Source organism: Parambassis ranga, chromosome 2 (genome assembly GCF_900634625.1).
Source record: "Parambassis ranga chromosome 2, fParRan2.1, whole genome shotgun sequence".
Taxonomy (NCBI): domain Eukaryota; kingdom Metazoa; phylum Chordata; class Actinopteri; family Ambassidae; genus Parambassis; species Parambassis ranga.
The window spans coordinates 20,939,737-20,954,464 of NC_041023.1; the positions used below are offsets into that span (position 1 = coordinate 20,939,737).

A 14,728-nucleotide genomic window follows, 5' to 3' on the forward strand; every position below is an offset into this window, starting at 1 on the left:
CAGGGGTGGAGCTCACCTGGCTCTCTCACTGCACAGGCAATAAAAGCAGCTGTCAGTCATCAGGTCACATGAGGAAGGATAATTATCAGCTTACAGTACAGTGTAGTTAAGCTACACCGATAGTCAGAGGCTGCATGCTTTTATTCTGACAAGCAAAGCTAAGGCGTGTTTTTCTTGTATTAACTTATAAATGAAAATGATTCATAGGAAGTGAATACTTTTATTTTGGAAGTGAAAAATACAGTACAGTGATGAATTATCACTATTACCAACTGGTGACTTTAATCATTAAGAATGTATGTATGTACTTTTTTGATCCTGTAATGTTTTTCTAGTGCCACATGTCTGCTATCTGTGGCTAACAGCTGAAGCTAGCTTAAAGCTACAGTGCAAAACGTTTACACATGAATATGTAACCGTTACATGTCTCAGATTATCAACTGTAGAGTCCTAGCTAGATTTAGCTTGGTTCTTGAGCCATGGGCTTAGCCACGGCTAGCCCTGGTGTTGCACCAGTTCACTCTTCAACACCCTTGAATAGGCTAATTATCCTCCCTGCCAGAAGGGGGAGACAAACGTTCTGCACTGTAGCTTTAATCTCAAAAACCAAAGAAGGGTTGTGCTAGAGGATGTTTGGCTACATAAATATAATAATCCACTTTGTATTACTTTGAGAAAATCCCTCTGAAATGTGAGATTCAGATTCATCTGTAGAATTCCTCCATTGTGGGTTACATTAGCAGTGAAGTGAGAGTCTAGATAAGGCAGGGAACATAAAAAGAACGAGTCCCATCAGAAAAACAGACACTCCAACACCCACAATCCTCCTCCCAACCAGGAGGAGCAGGGCGGCCAGCAGCAGGTAGGCCTCATGTCAGGTGACGGCGTTTAGGTTCTGGCCTCCCTCGGCTGGGGTGAAGAACTGGACTTTAGGTATGGCGAGCCCTGAGTTGTTTCTGCGCAGGTTGCTGCTGCTTCCGCCTCCTTTACGCATGGAGTTATTGCGTCGCATGGAGTTCCGCTTCCTCAGTGAGTTCTGATGCGACAGCTCACTCTTCTGAAGCGTCTGGATCAAGATAGACGGCTTCTCGTCCAGCTCTCTGGCGCTATAGGGCGGCGTGGCCACCTTCAAGACAAACAATTAGCACTAAACTCTCTGAGGTGGTACTTTCAGCTAAATGCTAACATTAGCACACATTTAATTAACTATTTTCCTTAATGATTAATGTTTTTTTCATCCAAATAATTTACCTTCACGGTGTTTCCAAATTTGGAGTAGTCCACTGAGTAGACCCCCTCCTCCTCCGTAACTATGGGAACAAAGCGGTGACCCCACTGGATCTCCTCAGAGACGTAGGAGGTACGGGCTTGTGTGGTGATCCCTGTCGTCTCCACGACTCCCTCCAGGATGACGATGACTTCCAGGTCACTGCACTGCAGCTCCATGGCTGACAGGTCGTACAGCGGGCTGACGGCAGACAGGACAGATCACAGCGCAGCCCTCACACACACTCAATCAATATCAGATGCTTTATGATGGTCACTTAAATCAACACTACAAACTCTTTTCTCTTTAGTCCTGTACCACTCTGCTTGTCCAGCAGATGGCGGCGGTTTCCCCTTAGAGGCAACACACTAATGGATTTTGCGTATTTCTTTGAATGTTGTGTCTCAGTACCTGTTTTTGTCGATGACATGGCAGATGATGAGCGGGGCGAGGAGGAACAGGCTGTTGCTGGCCACGGCGCTCTCCGTCTGCACATCGATCTGATGGATGGGAATGACCTCCCCCTCCGGTGTGGTCGTCTTTCTCACCACCTGGAGAGTAATGCAGAGGACGGATTTGCTATCAGCATGCTTAAACCTCACAACTTAACAAACAGCTGATTTGCTGCTCATCCCTCAGATTTGGTAAAGACACCTGTAGCCTGACGGTGGCTCCTATGATCATGCTCTTCCTCAGGTCACCAATACGAATCATGAAACAGAGGCGGTTGTTCCTGACGGCGATCACGGCGTGGCGGCTGAAGATCAGTGTCTCTGCACGACGGTTCGACTGAGCCGTCTTCATGAAGATACAACCTTTGAGGAGAGAAGAGGCTACGCTGTCTTACAACATGGAACACACACTCAGCACGCACACATACACACAGCCTGGTCTTTGACCTCAAGGTAAAAGCGATTGGCTCAATAAAGAATGGTAAACAAAAGTCAAAAGTCAAGGTTAGTGGGACTTTACTGGTCAGTAATGTGGTGAGTGCAATATCCCAGGAACATGGAGTTTCATCCACTTTTAGACTCACAGGGGACTCTTTCCTAATTTTGTATTCCAAGGTCAAAGGTCAATGTTACTGTGACCAAAAGCAGGACTTTGCCCACATATTAGGTTGTGACTGAGATATCCCAGGAACACCTTGAGGGAATTTCCTCAAAAATCTACTTGCACTCACAGGGAACTCTTCAGAATGTCTGTGTCTTCTCTCTGACTCTTACCCAGCATGACAGCATTGATGATGAGCCCCACTATGTTCTGCAGGATGAGGACGGTGATGGCTGTCGGACACTGCTCCGTGATCATACGGCCCCCGAAGCCGATGGTCACCTGAACCTCGATGGAGAAAAGGAAGGCCGAAGTGAACGACCTGAGGACAGAGAGAGACATGTTCTTAGTCTGTACCTTCCTCTCAGATGAGGGCATTTCATAAAAACCCACCCTGCAGCTTCATCATCCTCACTCACAATCATTTTCTCAAGGACATTTACACATGTTAAAGAAAGCTCTCCTTTGCCTTTCTGCCACATTAGAAACAGTAGCCGTACATGGATTCTACATCCTGAGGAGCCTGATGGAGAGGGAAATGGTGGATGAGCAGAGAGGGAGGTGCCAAAACTCCTACTGTGTTTATTTTTAAGAGAGCATGAGTTCCATAACTTTGTGACATAATAAATGTCTTTCTCTTTCTTCCCTCCTCTTCCTCTTTGAGTTTAAAATGGAGGAAGAGAATAAGAGAAGGAGGTAGGGAGGTTTGGATCAAGTAAGGTTGGCGCGCAAAAACTCACAAGTCTCACCAAACACGTTTAAAGAATCTCATTATGTCACTTTTTTAATTGACATTTTATGATGTTGATGAGTTTGTGTCTGTCTTACTTGACGTCGGTGACGCAGTAGGTTCCGTTTTGCCGCTCTGGGTCCAGGTCTCCGTGCGCAAACGCCACCAGCCACCAGCTCATGGCGAACAGCAGCCAGCTGCTGACGAACGTCGTGGTAAAGATGACCAGTGTGAAGCGCCATTTCAGGTCGACCAGCGTGGTGAAGACGTCCTGCAGAAATCTACCCTGCTCGCGGATATTCTTGTGCGCCAAGTTGCACGAGCCGTTTTTGGCGATGAAACGCGCTTTGTTTATGCGGTCTCTGAACACCGGCTTGCGGGGTATCCGGGAGACGAGGCCCGGCAGTCCGAACTCCTCCGGGATGATGCTCTTTCTCGCCAACATCTTCTTCTGCTCTCAGGGGTCGAGAGAAGAAGTAACTTTTAAAAATCCGTCTTCAGTGCGTCTTTACGCACGGACACAACATGTCCACCTGCAGGAAGACGCGCAAAGACGCACAAGACAGTCCGTCAACTTTTGGGGATGTTTCGGAGTGAAGGCAGCGCGCCGCCTTTGCGCAGCTACTCTGAGAGCTGGGAAGGTCTCCTCTCTCCTGTTGACGTAGTCCAACTTCCAGAGCCCAGACCCGATCAGAGCAGAGCGCTGCTGCCTTCAGGCACAGTCGGAGAAGACGAAATTTTGAGTGAGATGCGCGTAACCGAACCGTTGAGCAATTCTCAAACGAGTCACCTGCATTTAGTCAAGTAACCCATTTATACACATTTTATCTTGATATTTAGACGTAAAATAAGATATAATAATTTTAGAGTGTAAACATGGAATACAGGTGAATATAAACGCACCATTTAGATCATTATTATCGTTCATTATTTGGTATTTTATATTCTATATTTTCACTGATATTCATGTAAAAAAAGCTGATGAAGTTATTGTGCTGATTAAGTGGGATAAAATAACAAATGAAATGTCACTATTGCGTACAATAAAATAATAATTCCATAGGGAGCTAGGTTGACTTTCAAATAAAAAAATATATTTTTTCTGTTTTGTGGTTTGAATAAATTACAACAAACTGAGCTTTCATTGCAGAGAGACGGTTATTCATAAAATAAACGAGATAAATGGTAATATGCTGAATAAATAAAAGCTCTTTAACACGTGATTAATCTCCTGGATGCAATTTGAGATTTGGTCACCAGAGGGCGCCATTCAGCAAGAGATCCTTCAGCAGGTTTAATAACGAAAAACACCTCACATCACTCAAAACCATTTTATTATCAGTTCAAGTGTTAAAAAAGGCACACATAATGATAAATGTTTAACTACAGTAGCTACAAACAGCATGTACAAACAGTTTATAATAAAACAGACGACTGAAACAGACCTGTACCTGTGAAAACTGGCAGCAGACGAAAGTGTGTGCATAGCTCCGATAATAAACTCTAATTCATCCACATATTTTAAAAGATGAAACTTTAGTTTGTTCCCCAAAATACTAAAGACAAAAGTAACACTTTGACACATAGAAGAATAAAAGCAGCTGCATTTTGACTTCATTTAAAAGAATGATTTCTTTTATATTGTTTATGTTGAGATTTTACAAGGCAGCGGAGTGCAGACACACACGCAGCAAGCTGAAGATTTATGAACAATGAGCTAATAAAAGAAGGCAGTTTAGTGGGGAAATGACCGAGGAGAGCTGGACAGAGGCTGAGATATTTGGCTTAAGAGTCGCCTGCCGACACAATTTGTAGCAGCACATGCACACGCACACAGATGTCTCAGCTCTTTGCGCATCTGGAAAACTGAAGCATCTTGAGATGAAACATCTGAGGGTCTATTTATAATTTTTTAAAAAAAATCTGTACAAAGTCAAAGTGACATATAATCAATAATCATTAATACAAAGGGACTAACAGCACCGCTCCCACAGAGAAGAGTCATCATAGAAAAACTTTCATTATAAAACTACAACTGGCAGGAATATTTGTATACCGTTGCCATGGATACAGTGAGATTTCATGCAGAAAATGTTCAAACAAATGTCTGATAGAATAAATGATGATGCCATTTAAAGGGTCAACAGTCAACAACACTGAGATGGTCTTTGAGAGCAAGATGTGGTCGCTCTATGCAGAATAAAATGTACAAAAAAGGCGAAGAGCTGTTTCACCATCAGCTCAAGACAACATGACAGCTTGAAGCCTGGAAGATGGATTTTTGGGAGTTTGTTAAGTGGTGTAATCCAGCAGTAATACAGCTTAAATTTTGACTAAAAAACCTACAAATATACAACTTTATAAGATAAAATTGCATAAAATCCTCTGAAACAAGAGAATGTTTGTTGTATCCATAGAAACTACCTTCAACCTCAAAGACCTGATGTTGACTGAAAGCCTCTCCTCAAAATGTAAAAAAACTAAAAAAAGTCATCTCTGGAGCTTGTGTCTCTCATCCCTGACAATAATAAGTTCAGCAAAGCATGACGACAGACAGACAGCAGGTTCACCGGCTGCAGGCCGAGCCAGGACACCCTACAGTGTTTGTACTAATGTGAGCATAGAAACAGAATCAACAGAGCAGAGTGATGGAGGAAGCCAAAAACAAAATATGGAGCTTCAGAACTCAGTTGTGGTAAAACGTTTTCAAATTTGATGTGATTAGTTTCAATCTCACAAGCCAAAAACTATTTTAATGAAAATATTTGAGCCAGTCTCTTACAAACACTGTTAAAACTTGTATTTGACCATTTAACAGTGTTGTAAATTGGTTTTATCACCATTGCAGTTAGCCCGGGATGTCCCCGGAATTCTTATCCATCCCGACATCGCACACCATTAAAGAATAAAGGTGGTGAGTCCCGGCAGAAGGAAAGCGCTGTAAAACGCCACTTATTTTGCAAAGGAAGTTCGAAAATGCCGCCACAACCATCAGTTCACAGTTTTACTTCTATGGCAGAATAATTAACATTAAAATGTATGAACAGTCATCATAAACTCGATCCTCTCCTCCTGATTGTTGCATAATGTAAGTGCTAAAGAGAATAAACTAATATAGGTGGTGATCTATGATATATGATCTATGATATTTAAAGATATGTTAAAGACTTCAGTATAAACAGTTTTTCTACACAGTCCTACATTCTTTCACAACTTTCTTCTAAATCTCCTGAAAAGACCAAAAACCAACCACACCACAGTCCTTTGATGCCTGTGGCTCCACTGGCGGCAGACATCTTTTAAAATGTCACATATGTTTAGAAAGGGCTCAGTTATTACCTGAGAAAGCTGGGAACAGGAGGAAACAGTGCATTTGCTAGGGACTATTTTCAGTGGCAGAATAATCTACATATAGGGCTGAGTATGTGACTCCCAGTGGGATTTATTGCTAGTAAGACTTTTTTTTCCTTAAATGATCTGCGATGGATATTATAGGTGCTTTTACAGGAAAAGAGGTGATTGGCTGCCATCTTCCAGCCTTAACAATTTAAAGGAGAGTGGATGATTTAATGGGCCAGGTCCTTCAAAAGCCAAATTCAGAGTCGGGTTTTCAAACACTCTGAGCACCAGAAACTAAATTTGACTCACTGATCACTGATGCTTTGAACACAGTGTTAATGTTCCCTCATTCAGCTGATTGTTTCAAGTATGACGTCTTAAGTGCACAATCTGATTACGGACAGCGTTTCTGAGTCTGTTCCCGGATTCACTGGAGATCCACAGACGTCTGTCCGCCTCATCGATAAAAGTAAAAAAAAGAAAAAGAGAAAGGCTGTGGAGTTGTAGATTATGTGTCTACATGTCGGCTTTTACAATTGAAGCGAACATCCCGTCCTCCTGCTCCAACAGGGTTTCAGGCTTGTCACACTCCAGGATGTTGCCTCGCTTCATCACGATGACCAGATCGGCTGTAAGGATGGTGTGGACGCGGTGCTGGAGACACACAAAACACAAACACAATCAAGCTCTGAAAATAATAGAAATACACACATTATTTTAAACTATATTGAACATGTTGCTGGCCCTTTTAACATCAACAAAGTTTTCATCATTTCCAGCTTTGTTTTTATGGTTGAACATATGGCTTACAATTCAAATGCTGTTTCTCAGCAGCTAGAATGAGTCTCCTAATAAGCCAGTTTGTTTATGATCCACAGGCCCACAACATCATAACTTGATAACTATTGTTTTTACAGTTCAGTTCTTGCTACAACGTCCTGCAGTGGAAAACCTGAAGTGTTGGCTAACGTAACATTTTTTCATAGTAAAGAGTATATTTAATCCCACAAAATGATGTCCCAACTCTGTAGACTGCACCCAAACTGTACACTGTACACGAAGTATCCCCAAACGAGCATGCATGTGTTTTTGTTTCAGTACCAACCAGGCTGTCAGTGGCAGTAAGGCTTCAGCAGACCCAGACTCAGACTCCAGCTCTGACTCAGGCAGGAAGACAGGCAAAAACAGAAGGGATGGAGGCGAGTGAAAGAGAGAGAAAGAGAGAGAGCAGAGCCTGTGCTGACCCGGGTCTACTTGTGAGTCCTCACTAGCACACTGAAGAGACTCTCCTCCTGTGCTAGAAGGTTGGGACCCGAATCACTTTCCACCAAGATTGCTGAGGAGAAGACCAACACCTGCTCGGCGTCCAAGATAGAGGACACACGGTGCTGACAGCAGGACACGAGGATGAGGAGGAGGAGGAGGAGAAGAAGAGGGAGGTGGAGTTTGTAAGGAAAATGAAAAATAGGAGGTGGACAGTGGGGACAGAGAACCAAAAACATGACAAGACGGAATCACAGAGACAGAAAACGGAAAGATAAGTGAGAGAGGACTGAGTTCACATCAAATCCATCAGAAACTGTTACAAGTTACAAGGAAAACTATTAGTGTAGGAAGGAAAAGGGAAAACAAAGCAGAAGAGCCGAGTATCTGCATCTATCAGTGCTAAATAAACCCGAGCTTGTTTGTTTTTCTTTGGTTTCCTTAGAAAGGAATGAAGGACTTACTGCGATTGTAACCACTGTTCTGTCTGCGAACGCTGTCATCACAACTTTCTGTAAAATATTCTCCTGCAAATAAAAAGAAAAAGAAATGTTCCATTTCTTTTAGTCACAGATCCATTCATAAAGACATTCTCCCCACAGACACCCACTGTGGCCATGTCTATCGACGCCGTGGCTTCATCCATGATGAGGATGCTGCTCTTCCTGACGAAAGCTCGAGCCAAACAGAATAGCTGCCTCTGACCGACGCTGAAGTTCTCTCCACCTTCTGTCACCACCGCATCTAAACACAGACAAATGAATGTAAGTGAGTGTTTTTGGCACAGAAAAAAAACTATTTCATCCTAAGCCATTTTGTTTCAGTACCTAGTCCACCGGGCAGGGTTTTCACCATGTTCTTCAGTTGAGCGATCTCTAGCGCCTCCCAGAGTCGATCATCGGTGCACGTCCTCTCTGGGTCCAGATTGAATCTGCGACAAGAACCATCCCATCTGTAATCTGCTCTTCTACAGTAAACATTTGTGCTGTGATGTTCAATGCCTCGTCATACATTAGCTTACGCTAGCTGGCCTGCCTATAAAGTCCTAGCAATCTAATGGGCCTTTACTTTTATCAGTTAACATTACAAACGATTCAAGGTGGATTTTCTGCTAAAGGTCCAACCATTTCTTATGTTAGCTAAGGTGCTAACACATCTGCTAAACTGCTGGTAACCACATGTAGCAAAACACTGCCTTTACTAGCTTGATGTATGCAAATAATTAAATAAGCTAACATTACGAAGGATGGATGTGTTATTTACGCCCAAACGCCTTGCCCCACTGTAAATATATTTGTCTATTATTACCCAATGAAGGATATAATACTGCCTTGAGTGGATTATAATCCAGTCTACATATGTAATTCTTCCAAACGTCCAGGATGATCTATCTACTTAGAATTAAATAACACAGAGGTTGGAATTTTTAAGTGTTGATGCTGAGTTGTTATGTGTGTGTGTGTGTGTAGCAGTCAGGGTCAGTCAAACTGTGTCTGAACATCTAAGAAAACAGTCTAAAGCAGTTACTGTCGACCAATCACCCCAGGCTTACGTTCACATAAACAAGAGCCTCTCTCTCACACCCAATTATCGAAAGCGGCATATCTGTCCAAACAAACCGCACATGCTCTTTGTCTTTTATAACAAACACACAGTCACTGTCTCATCCACTAATACAAACACACACACAGGAGAACAGGGAGAATGCAGGGTCCTACGTCCCTGCAACGACCTCCTCAGTACGTGACGTCTGTGACACAAGTCAGATTAGGTCCCAGCCAAAGTTCCCACTGTGTTTTCAACCACTAACCCCACAGCTGGGACTTTGTGTCGTCATGTGACAAACATCTTTCAGGACAGCCAGAAGGATTTTTCTCCTGGATATTTATTCAGTTGTTGGAGGCTCAGATTTGTTTACATTGTTGTAATAAACCTCCAGCTGATGCAGAATATACTGTATGTAATATTTCTTGAAGGTGCTCACAATGTGGCGAGTCAGCACAAGATTTAACTAACATTTGTTAGTGTGGTAAATCAAAGAGTGTGACAGCCGGACACGGAGGCCCTGCTTCTGACAATGTTCCGACTTGATCAGTGCTTCTGAAAAATGTTTGTGGAGTTTAATGTTCTTAAGATAACTTTATATTTATACACCACATCATTTCTTTTGATCCTAAATTCTGTTTGTAGAATTTATTTATGTTGTCTACACCTGTCTGTAGTTCTGTGCAGAGTGTGCAACGTCCAAAGAAATATTCTGGAAAATGTCTTTAATTGCCAAGTCAGGCTGAATGTTTTTCTTTATCTGAGTATGCATACCTTATTGATCCGCTAAATAACACGGGATCCTGGAGGATTATGGACAGTCGTGATCTCAGAGTCTGCAGAGGAAGCTGACAGATGTCGATGCCATCGATGATAATCTTTCCTGCAAATAAGCAAAAAAGTCAGTTTTCCTCATGAGATTCCACATGAGATGAGATATTACACGAGTACCCAGTTAAAAAGTGAATTTAGAGCTCTATTCACATTTGGCACAGATATTTGGTGAACATATTACGAGTGGGCAGCTCTAAATATATCACTACACACACAATAGACCCTTTAAATATCTTGCTATGACTGTGAAACTGCAAAAATCTATGGAATATAAGCCATAAGATTTGACCTAAACATGTAGCTTATAGCTTTTTCTGCTGCTATGTCCTGATAGATCTTGTCTCCACGTCAAGAGTAATTTCTTCCTGTTTGAACACAGCTTCAAAACAGAAGATGGGTGAAAAGACATTGTATTATAAAACTGATATTATCCCTGAAACTCCATTCCTCACATTGACTGGAATAAATATTTCTCTTTTGTTTGATCCAACATTACAGTTTAGTTAAGAGCTGCTCTGCTTTATAAGGAAATGCTGCTGACACAAAGGTCCCGGATTTCAGTCCAGTGTGTGTGTGTGTATGTGTGTGTGGAAAAAGTGACTGTGTGTAATCTCGTCTTTGTGCCTGAATAATCTGTCTAGGAGCCTTCCTCTTAATACAGAGTAAAAACAGAACGTTGTGATTACGACTTGCCCTCAAACGTGATAAATACAAAAGACTTTATGACTGCTGTCCCAAAGAAATACAGCACACACACACACAGTCTGGAAATGACTGCAGGAAGAGTAACGTCTTTTTGTTATTTTAATCTGCTGATAGGAGAGTCTACTTCAGGTCCTCTAGATGGACCCGCACCAGAGATGAAACACAAAGAGGGAGAGTTAAATAAACACTTCTAACATAAACGCACACAACTACAACACAGTGTGGATTGTAGAAGTTTAGATAACACAGAAGGGAAACCCAAACTATCACGCTCTTAGTCCACAGTTTGAGGAGCACACAGATCTCTTTGTCACAATTTAAAAACTGGTCTACGGGTGCATAAAGAGTGGGAAAGCTGTAAGGATCCTGTCAGTGGTCTCCTCACTGCACCACTCAGACATTACAGCTGCATGAGTTTATGTTATCTTAGCAAAAGTGTTTCCAACTTTGTGGCAATTTAAAGGCTTCCTCAAGCTAAATCTGCTGCTGAATAAACAGTTCAGTTTTACATATAGGTAAGAACTAAACATTCAGACGAATGGGTCACACTTTACACAGAGACAGAGGGATTCAATTTACACAGTTTGGTTTAAAGGCTGAGGTTTATGATTCTCACTTTAGGAGCTGTAAACTAAATGGGTGGTAATGTTCAGAGTTAAAAGGGCCACACGGCACAGGACTATCACAGGACTATCATGATACCAGGACTATCATGATTACATCATGATACCAGAGTGTAATTGCTATTATTAATTCTAAAAGTCTCATTTGATCAAAGCTAAGGAGGGCATGTAAGAGGTGGTCTCCAGGATCTCTCCCTTTAATAAGATGTAAACATTCTGAACCAGACGAAGTAGAAAGTACAAAGTGCCCTCTCTCTCTCTCCCTCTGTGTGTGTGACAGGATGGGACACAGACCCACCTTCAAAAATGTCCACCATGTTGAAAAAAGCCAATGACAGTGAGGACTTCCCGCTGCCTGTGCGACCACAGATTCCTACCTGGTGGAGGAAGAAGAAGAAGAAAATCAGTGAGCTGCACTTCACGCAGCCACGAGAGCTCAGACACCTGAGTGATAACAATGTGGCAGGTACATGCTGTGTGCAGTCACAAAGTGTCAGTTTACAGTTTAATGGAGGCATGTGGCTGTGAAGTCACAGGAAACACACTGCAACCTCTAAACCTGGGGTGTTTCTGGCTGTTTCTCCCTCATTTCACATGTTCATTCAGTGTGGGATCCTTGGAGATCATGGAGAACTCTTTGGTTGAGTGTAGTATAACCAACCAAAGATGTGTACTCTGATCTCCCACCCACCGTAACACCTTTCTATGTGAGACCCAATGTACTTTGCATCACTGTGTGAATTACTGATCTCATAAACGGAACAACACTGCACTTCTTACATAAGCGCTTATTTTAACTGGCTGCCTCAGAGGCATCCTTCACTAGTAGTAACTGTAGTAGTATTATATAATGTTTCAGACCTGTGATTCATGCAGCCCTCCCTCCCCCTTCCTTTCTCTCTCTCCACAGCATCTTGGTAATTACCTTCTGGCCTGGCTTTATATAGGCATTGATGTGTTTGAGCACTGGTTTTAGCATTGGATCGTAGCGCACGCACAGGTCCTGGATCTTTATCTCGCCGTCATGAGGCCAGTTCTCAGGCACCTGTGAGGCGTCTGCAGGGAGACACAACACACTCCTCAGAAACAGACTGTCTGTGTGACAGTGTAAACTCAGGTCACATTCCACATCACAACCATACTTACATTCACAACATGGTAACGTTCCTTAATTGGCATACACGTCCTTCACAGTAAGAGAAGAACTACCTGGCAGGGTTTTTGCTCAGCTGATGATTTTTTCCAGTATTTTTTGAATCCATCTTTATTCTGTGTGTGTTAAACTATTAATAATTGTAAGAATTTTACCAGTCTGACAATAAACCAATAGATTTAGTCCTAAAAATGAGAGTTGAGTCTACAGCATGAGCCAGATTACTCGTGTTCTTACATGAGATAGGACTTCCATATTTCTCCTGCAGGCTTCCAAAAAGAGGCTTTCCTCCCTCACATTGGAGGATTTTTGTCTTTATCAGCTTACTGGAAGCTTCCATGATGTCAGAGAGGAAGACTCTCTGTTTTCTGTCATGTAAGATTTTTTTATAGTTTGTGGGTCATTTACTGTAAGACACAGTTTATTATATTTCCCAACATACTGTTACACATCATAGTAAAACTATATATCTATGGATGCTCTCATTCAACCAGGTCATAGTCATTTCCAAGTCTTCAAAAAACAATCCTTGAGTCCAGTTGCCTCGATTTAAACTCTTGGAAATGACATAGTAAAACTACAAATTTTTTTCCTTTTTTGTGCACAAAGTATAAAAACTTTGGCTCGGTTGAGTTTGGTTCAATTTTTGTTATCTGAATGATTAAATAATAGTTAAATAGTGCAAACTTTCTGAGTTGCCAGGAGGAAACTCTGCTTTTGTATTTCACCTCGGCAACAGTACACCCATATTTTACCCATATTTCCCTCGTAGTTCTCAGACTCTGTGCTGAGGAAACTGTTGACCTTCTTTACAGCTGCCATCTGAACCTCCAGGTCGGCCAGATTCCTCACAACCCAGTTCAGATAGTTTGTGACCTGCACAGAGATAATTTTTACATCTAGAGTATAACAACAGAAAAAGGGGATGAAACGTTAAAAAATAAAACTCACTGTGAGGGCATAGGTCAGTCCGAGGCCCACCAGGCCTCCATCAACACCGTAATGTAGACTCCATATGGAGGCTCCAGCTGCTGTCAGCACAATAACTGCACCGAGGTAGTCCTGCTCAGAGGCAAAAACATCACAATAAAAATATTATAAAAATACACACACAGAGGGTTAAAAACTAGAAGATTCTTACCGTTCGGACCTCCAGCCACCGGTTGGCAGCAGACAGAAAAAGATAGGCCGTATTGTTGGTGTCGGTCAACTCCAACATACGCTGCTTAAAACGAGCCTCATGTCTGAAAGACACAAATAGTCCCTTTGATTTATCTCATTGCTTTGTGTCATTCCTCTTGACTTTCATCTTCTCAGGTGCTCAAAAATTGAACGTAACAATTCACTACAAAATACAAACAAGAAAACAAAAACACACTTTTAAATGAAAGAATCACTCCACTGTCCGATAAATATCAAAGTTTTTATCAGTGTTTTTTAGTCTTTAGTAAATCACAACCATCTAAACCAGCCATGGTTTGGAGAGAAACCAGAGAATACTGATAATGGGAACCATCCTATGATTGCCAAGAATCTGCCTCACTGCTAGATTCACTGTTTCTGTGCGTACATGATATTAACGTGTATGTGAGTCTCTGTGTTTGTATATTCTGTGTGTGTGTGCGTGTTTGTGTGTGAGGAAGTCCTGAGGGAAGAGAGTAGAAAAAAACCGTGAGAGCTGTTTAATGTTGGATTAAATGGACGATGGGAAACAGAGTGAGGAAAGAAATACAAGGACATGCGTTCAACCACGTAACTGTAGCTACAACGCAAGCTAGGAGTAACAACTGACTGGAGTCAATGTCAGATCAATATCGGTGCAATGTTGGCAAGACGTTGGCTCAATGTCAACCCAATCTTGGGCAGGCGAATGCTGAAACAACGTCAGATCCATATTAGGACAATCTTGGGATAGTGTTGAGTCAAGTTTGGGTCAGTTTCAGGCTAATCCAGCATCAGTGCTGGACCAGTGCTGATGTTCTGCTAATGTCGGACACATTCAGGACCATCTGATCCTACCCCAGTGTTGTCCCCATTAGTGTGTGTTTGTGTGTGTGCACCTGAATGCTCTTATGGTGGTGAGACCTTCAGCAGTCTCAGAAAAGTGGCAGAGCAGAGGGAGCTGTGTGGAGTCATCAAGATCCTGAAGGTCCCTAAAAGAGAAGAAGAAGAAGGTGCTGTTTTTTTTCTTGTTTAAAATACAATTTCTAAAAAGT

General features: G+C 42.2%; 2 protein-coding genes across 9 annotated transcripts in view; both read right to left on the bottom strand.

The window, feature by feature from the left end:
* abcc9 (ATP-binding cassette, sub-family C (CFTR/MRP), member 9) overlaps positions 1-14,728 on the bottom strand; it is a 49,373-nt gene that overhangs the window by 12,967 nt on the left and 21,678 nt on the right. For 5 of the 8 annotated variants that reach the window (XR_003672395.1, XR_003672398.1, XR_003672396.1 and 2 more), the window contains 12 exons: positions 14,573-14,665; positions 13,654-13,756; positions 13,464-13,574; positions 13,268-13,388; positions 12,285-12,415; positions 11,658-11,736; positions 9,972-10,080; positions 8,480-8,583; positions 8,263-8,396; positions 8,117-8,179; positions 7,495-7,777; positions 6,906-7,043 (listed from right to left, as the gene is read on the bottom strand). Coding sequence is in view for 2 of the 8 variants with exons in the window: in XM_028432539.1 (XP_028288340.1) it covers positions 6,906-7,043; positions 8,117-8,179; positions 8,263-8,396; positions 8,480-8,583; positions 9,972-10,080; positions 11,658-11,736; positions 12,285-12,415; positions 13,268-13,388; positions 13,464-13,574; positions 13,654-13,756; positions 14,573-14,665 (1,186 nt within the window). In the remaining 6 variants the exon portion in view is untranslated. Of the gene's footprint in view, positions 1-4,184; positions 4,189-4,680; positions 7,044-7,494; positions 7,778-8,116; positions 8,180-8,262; positions 8,397-8,479; positions 8,584-9,971; positions 10,081-11,657; positions 11,737-12,284; positions 12,416-13,267; positions 13,389-13,463; positions 13,575-13,653; positions 13,757-14,572; positions 14,666-14,728 lie in introns of those variants that run through there. The other 3 variants (XM_028432539.1, XM_028432515.1, XR_003672393.1) reach the window with 2 other exon arrangements.
* On the bottom strand, positions 201-3,730 carry kcnj8 (potassium inwardly rectifying channel subfamily J member 8). Its single transcript, XM_028432620.1, has 6 exons — positions 3,149-3,730; positions 2,494-2,642; positions 1,922-2,082; positions 1,679-1,818; positions 1,252-1,468; positions 201-1,126 (listed from the first exon to the last, which is right to left on the bottom strand). Exons 1-6 carry the CDS (start codon positions 3,493-3,495, stop codon positions 875-877), a joined length of 1,266 nt encoding a protein of 421 aa, XP_028288421.1. The 5' UTR covers positions 3,496-3,730; the 3' UTR covers positions 201-874.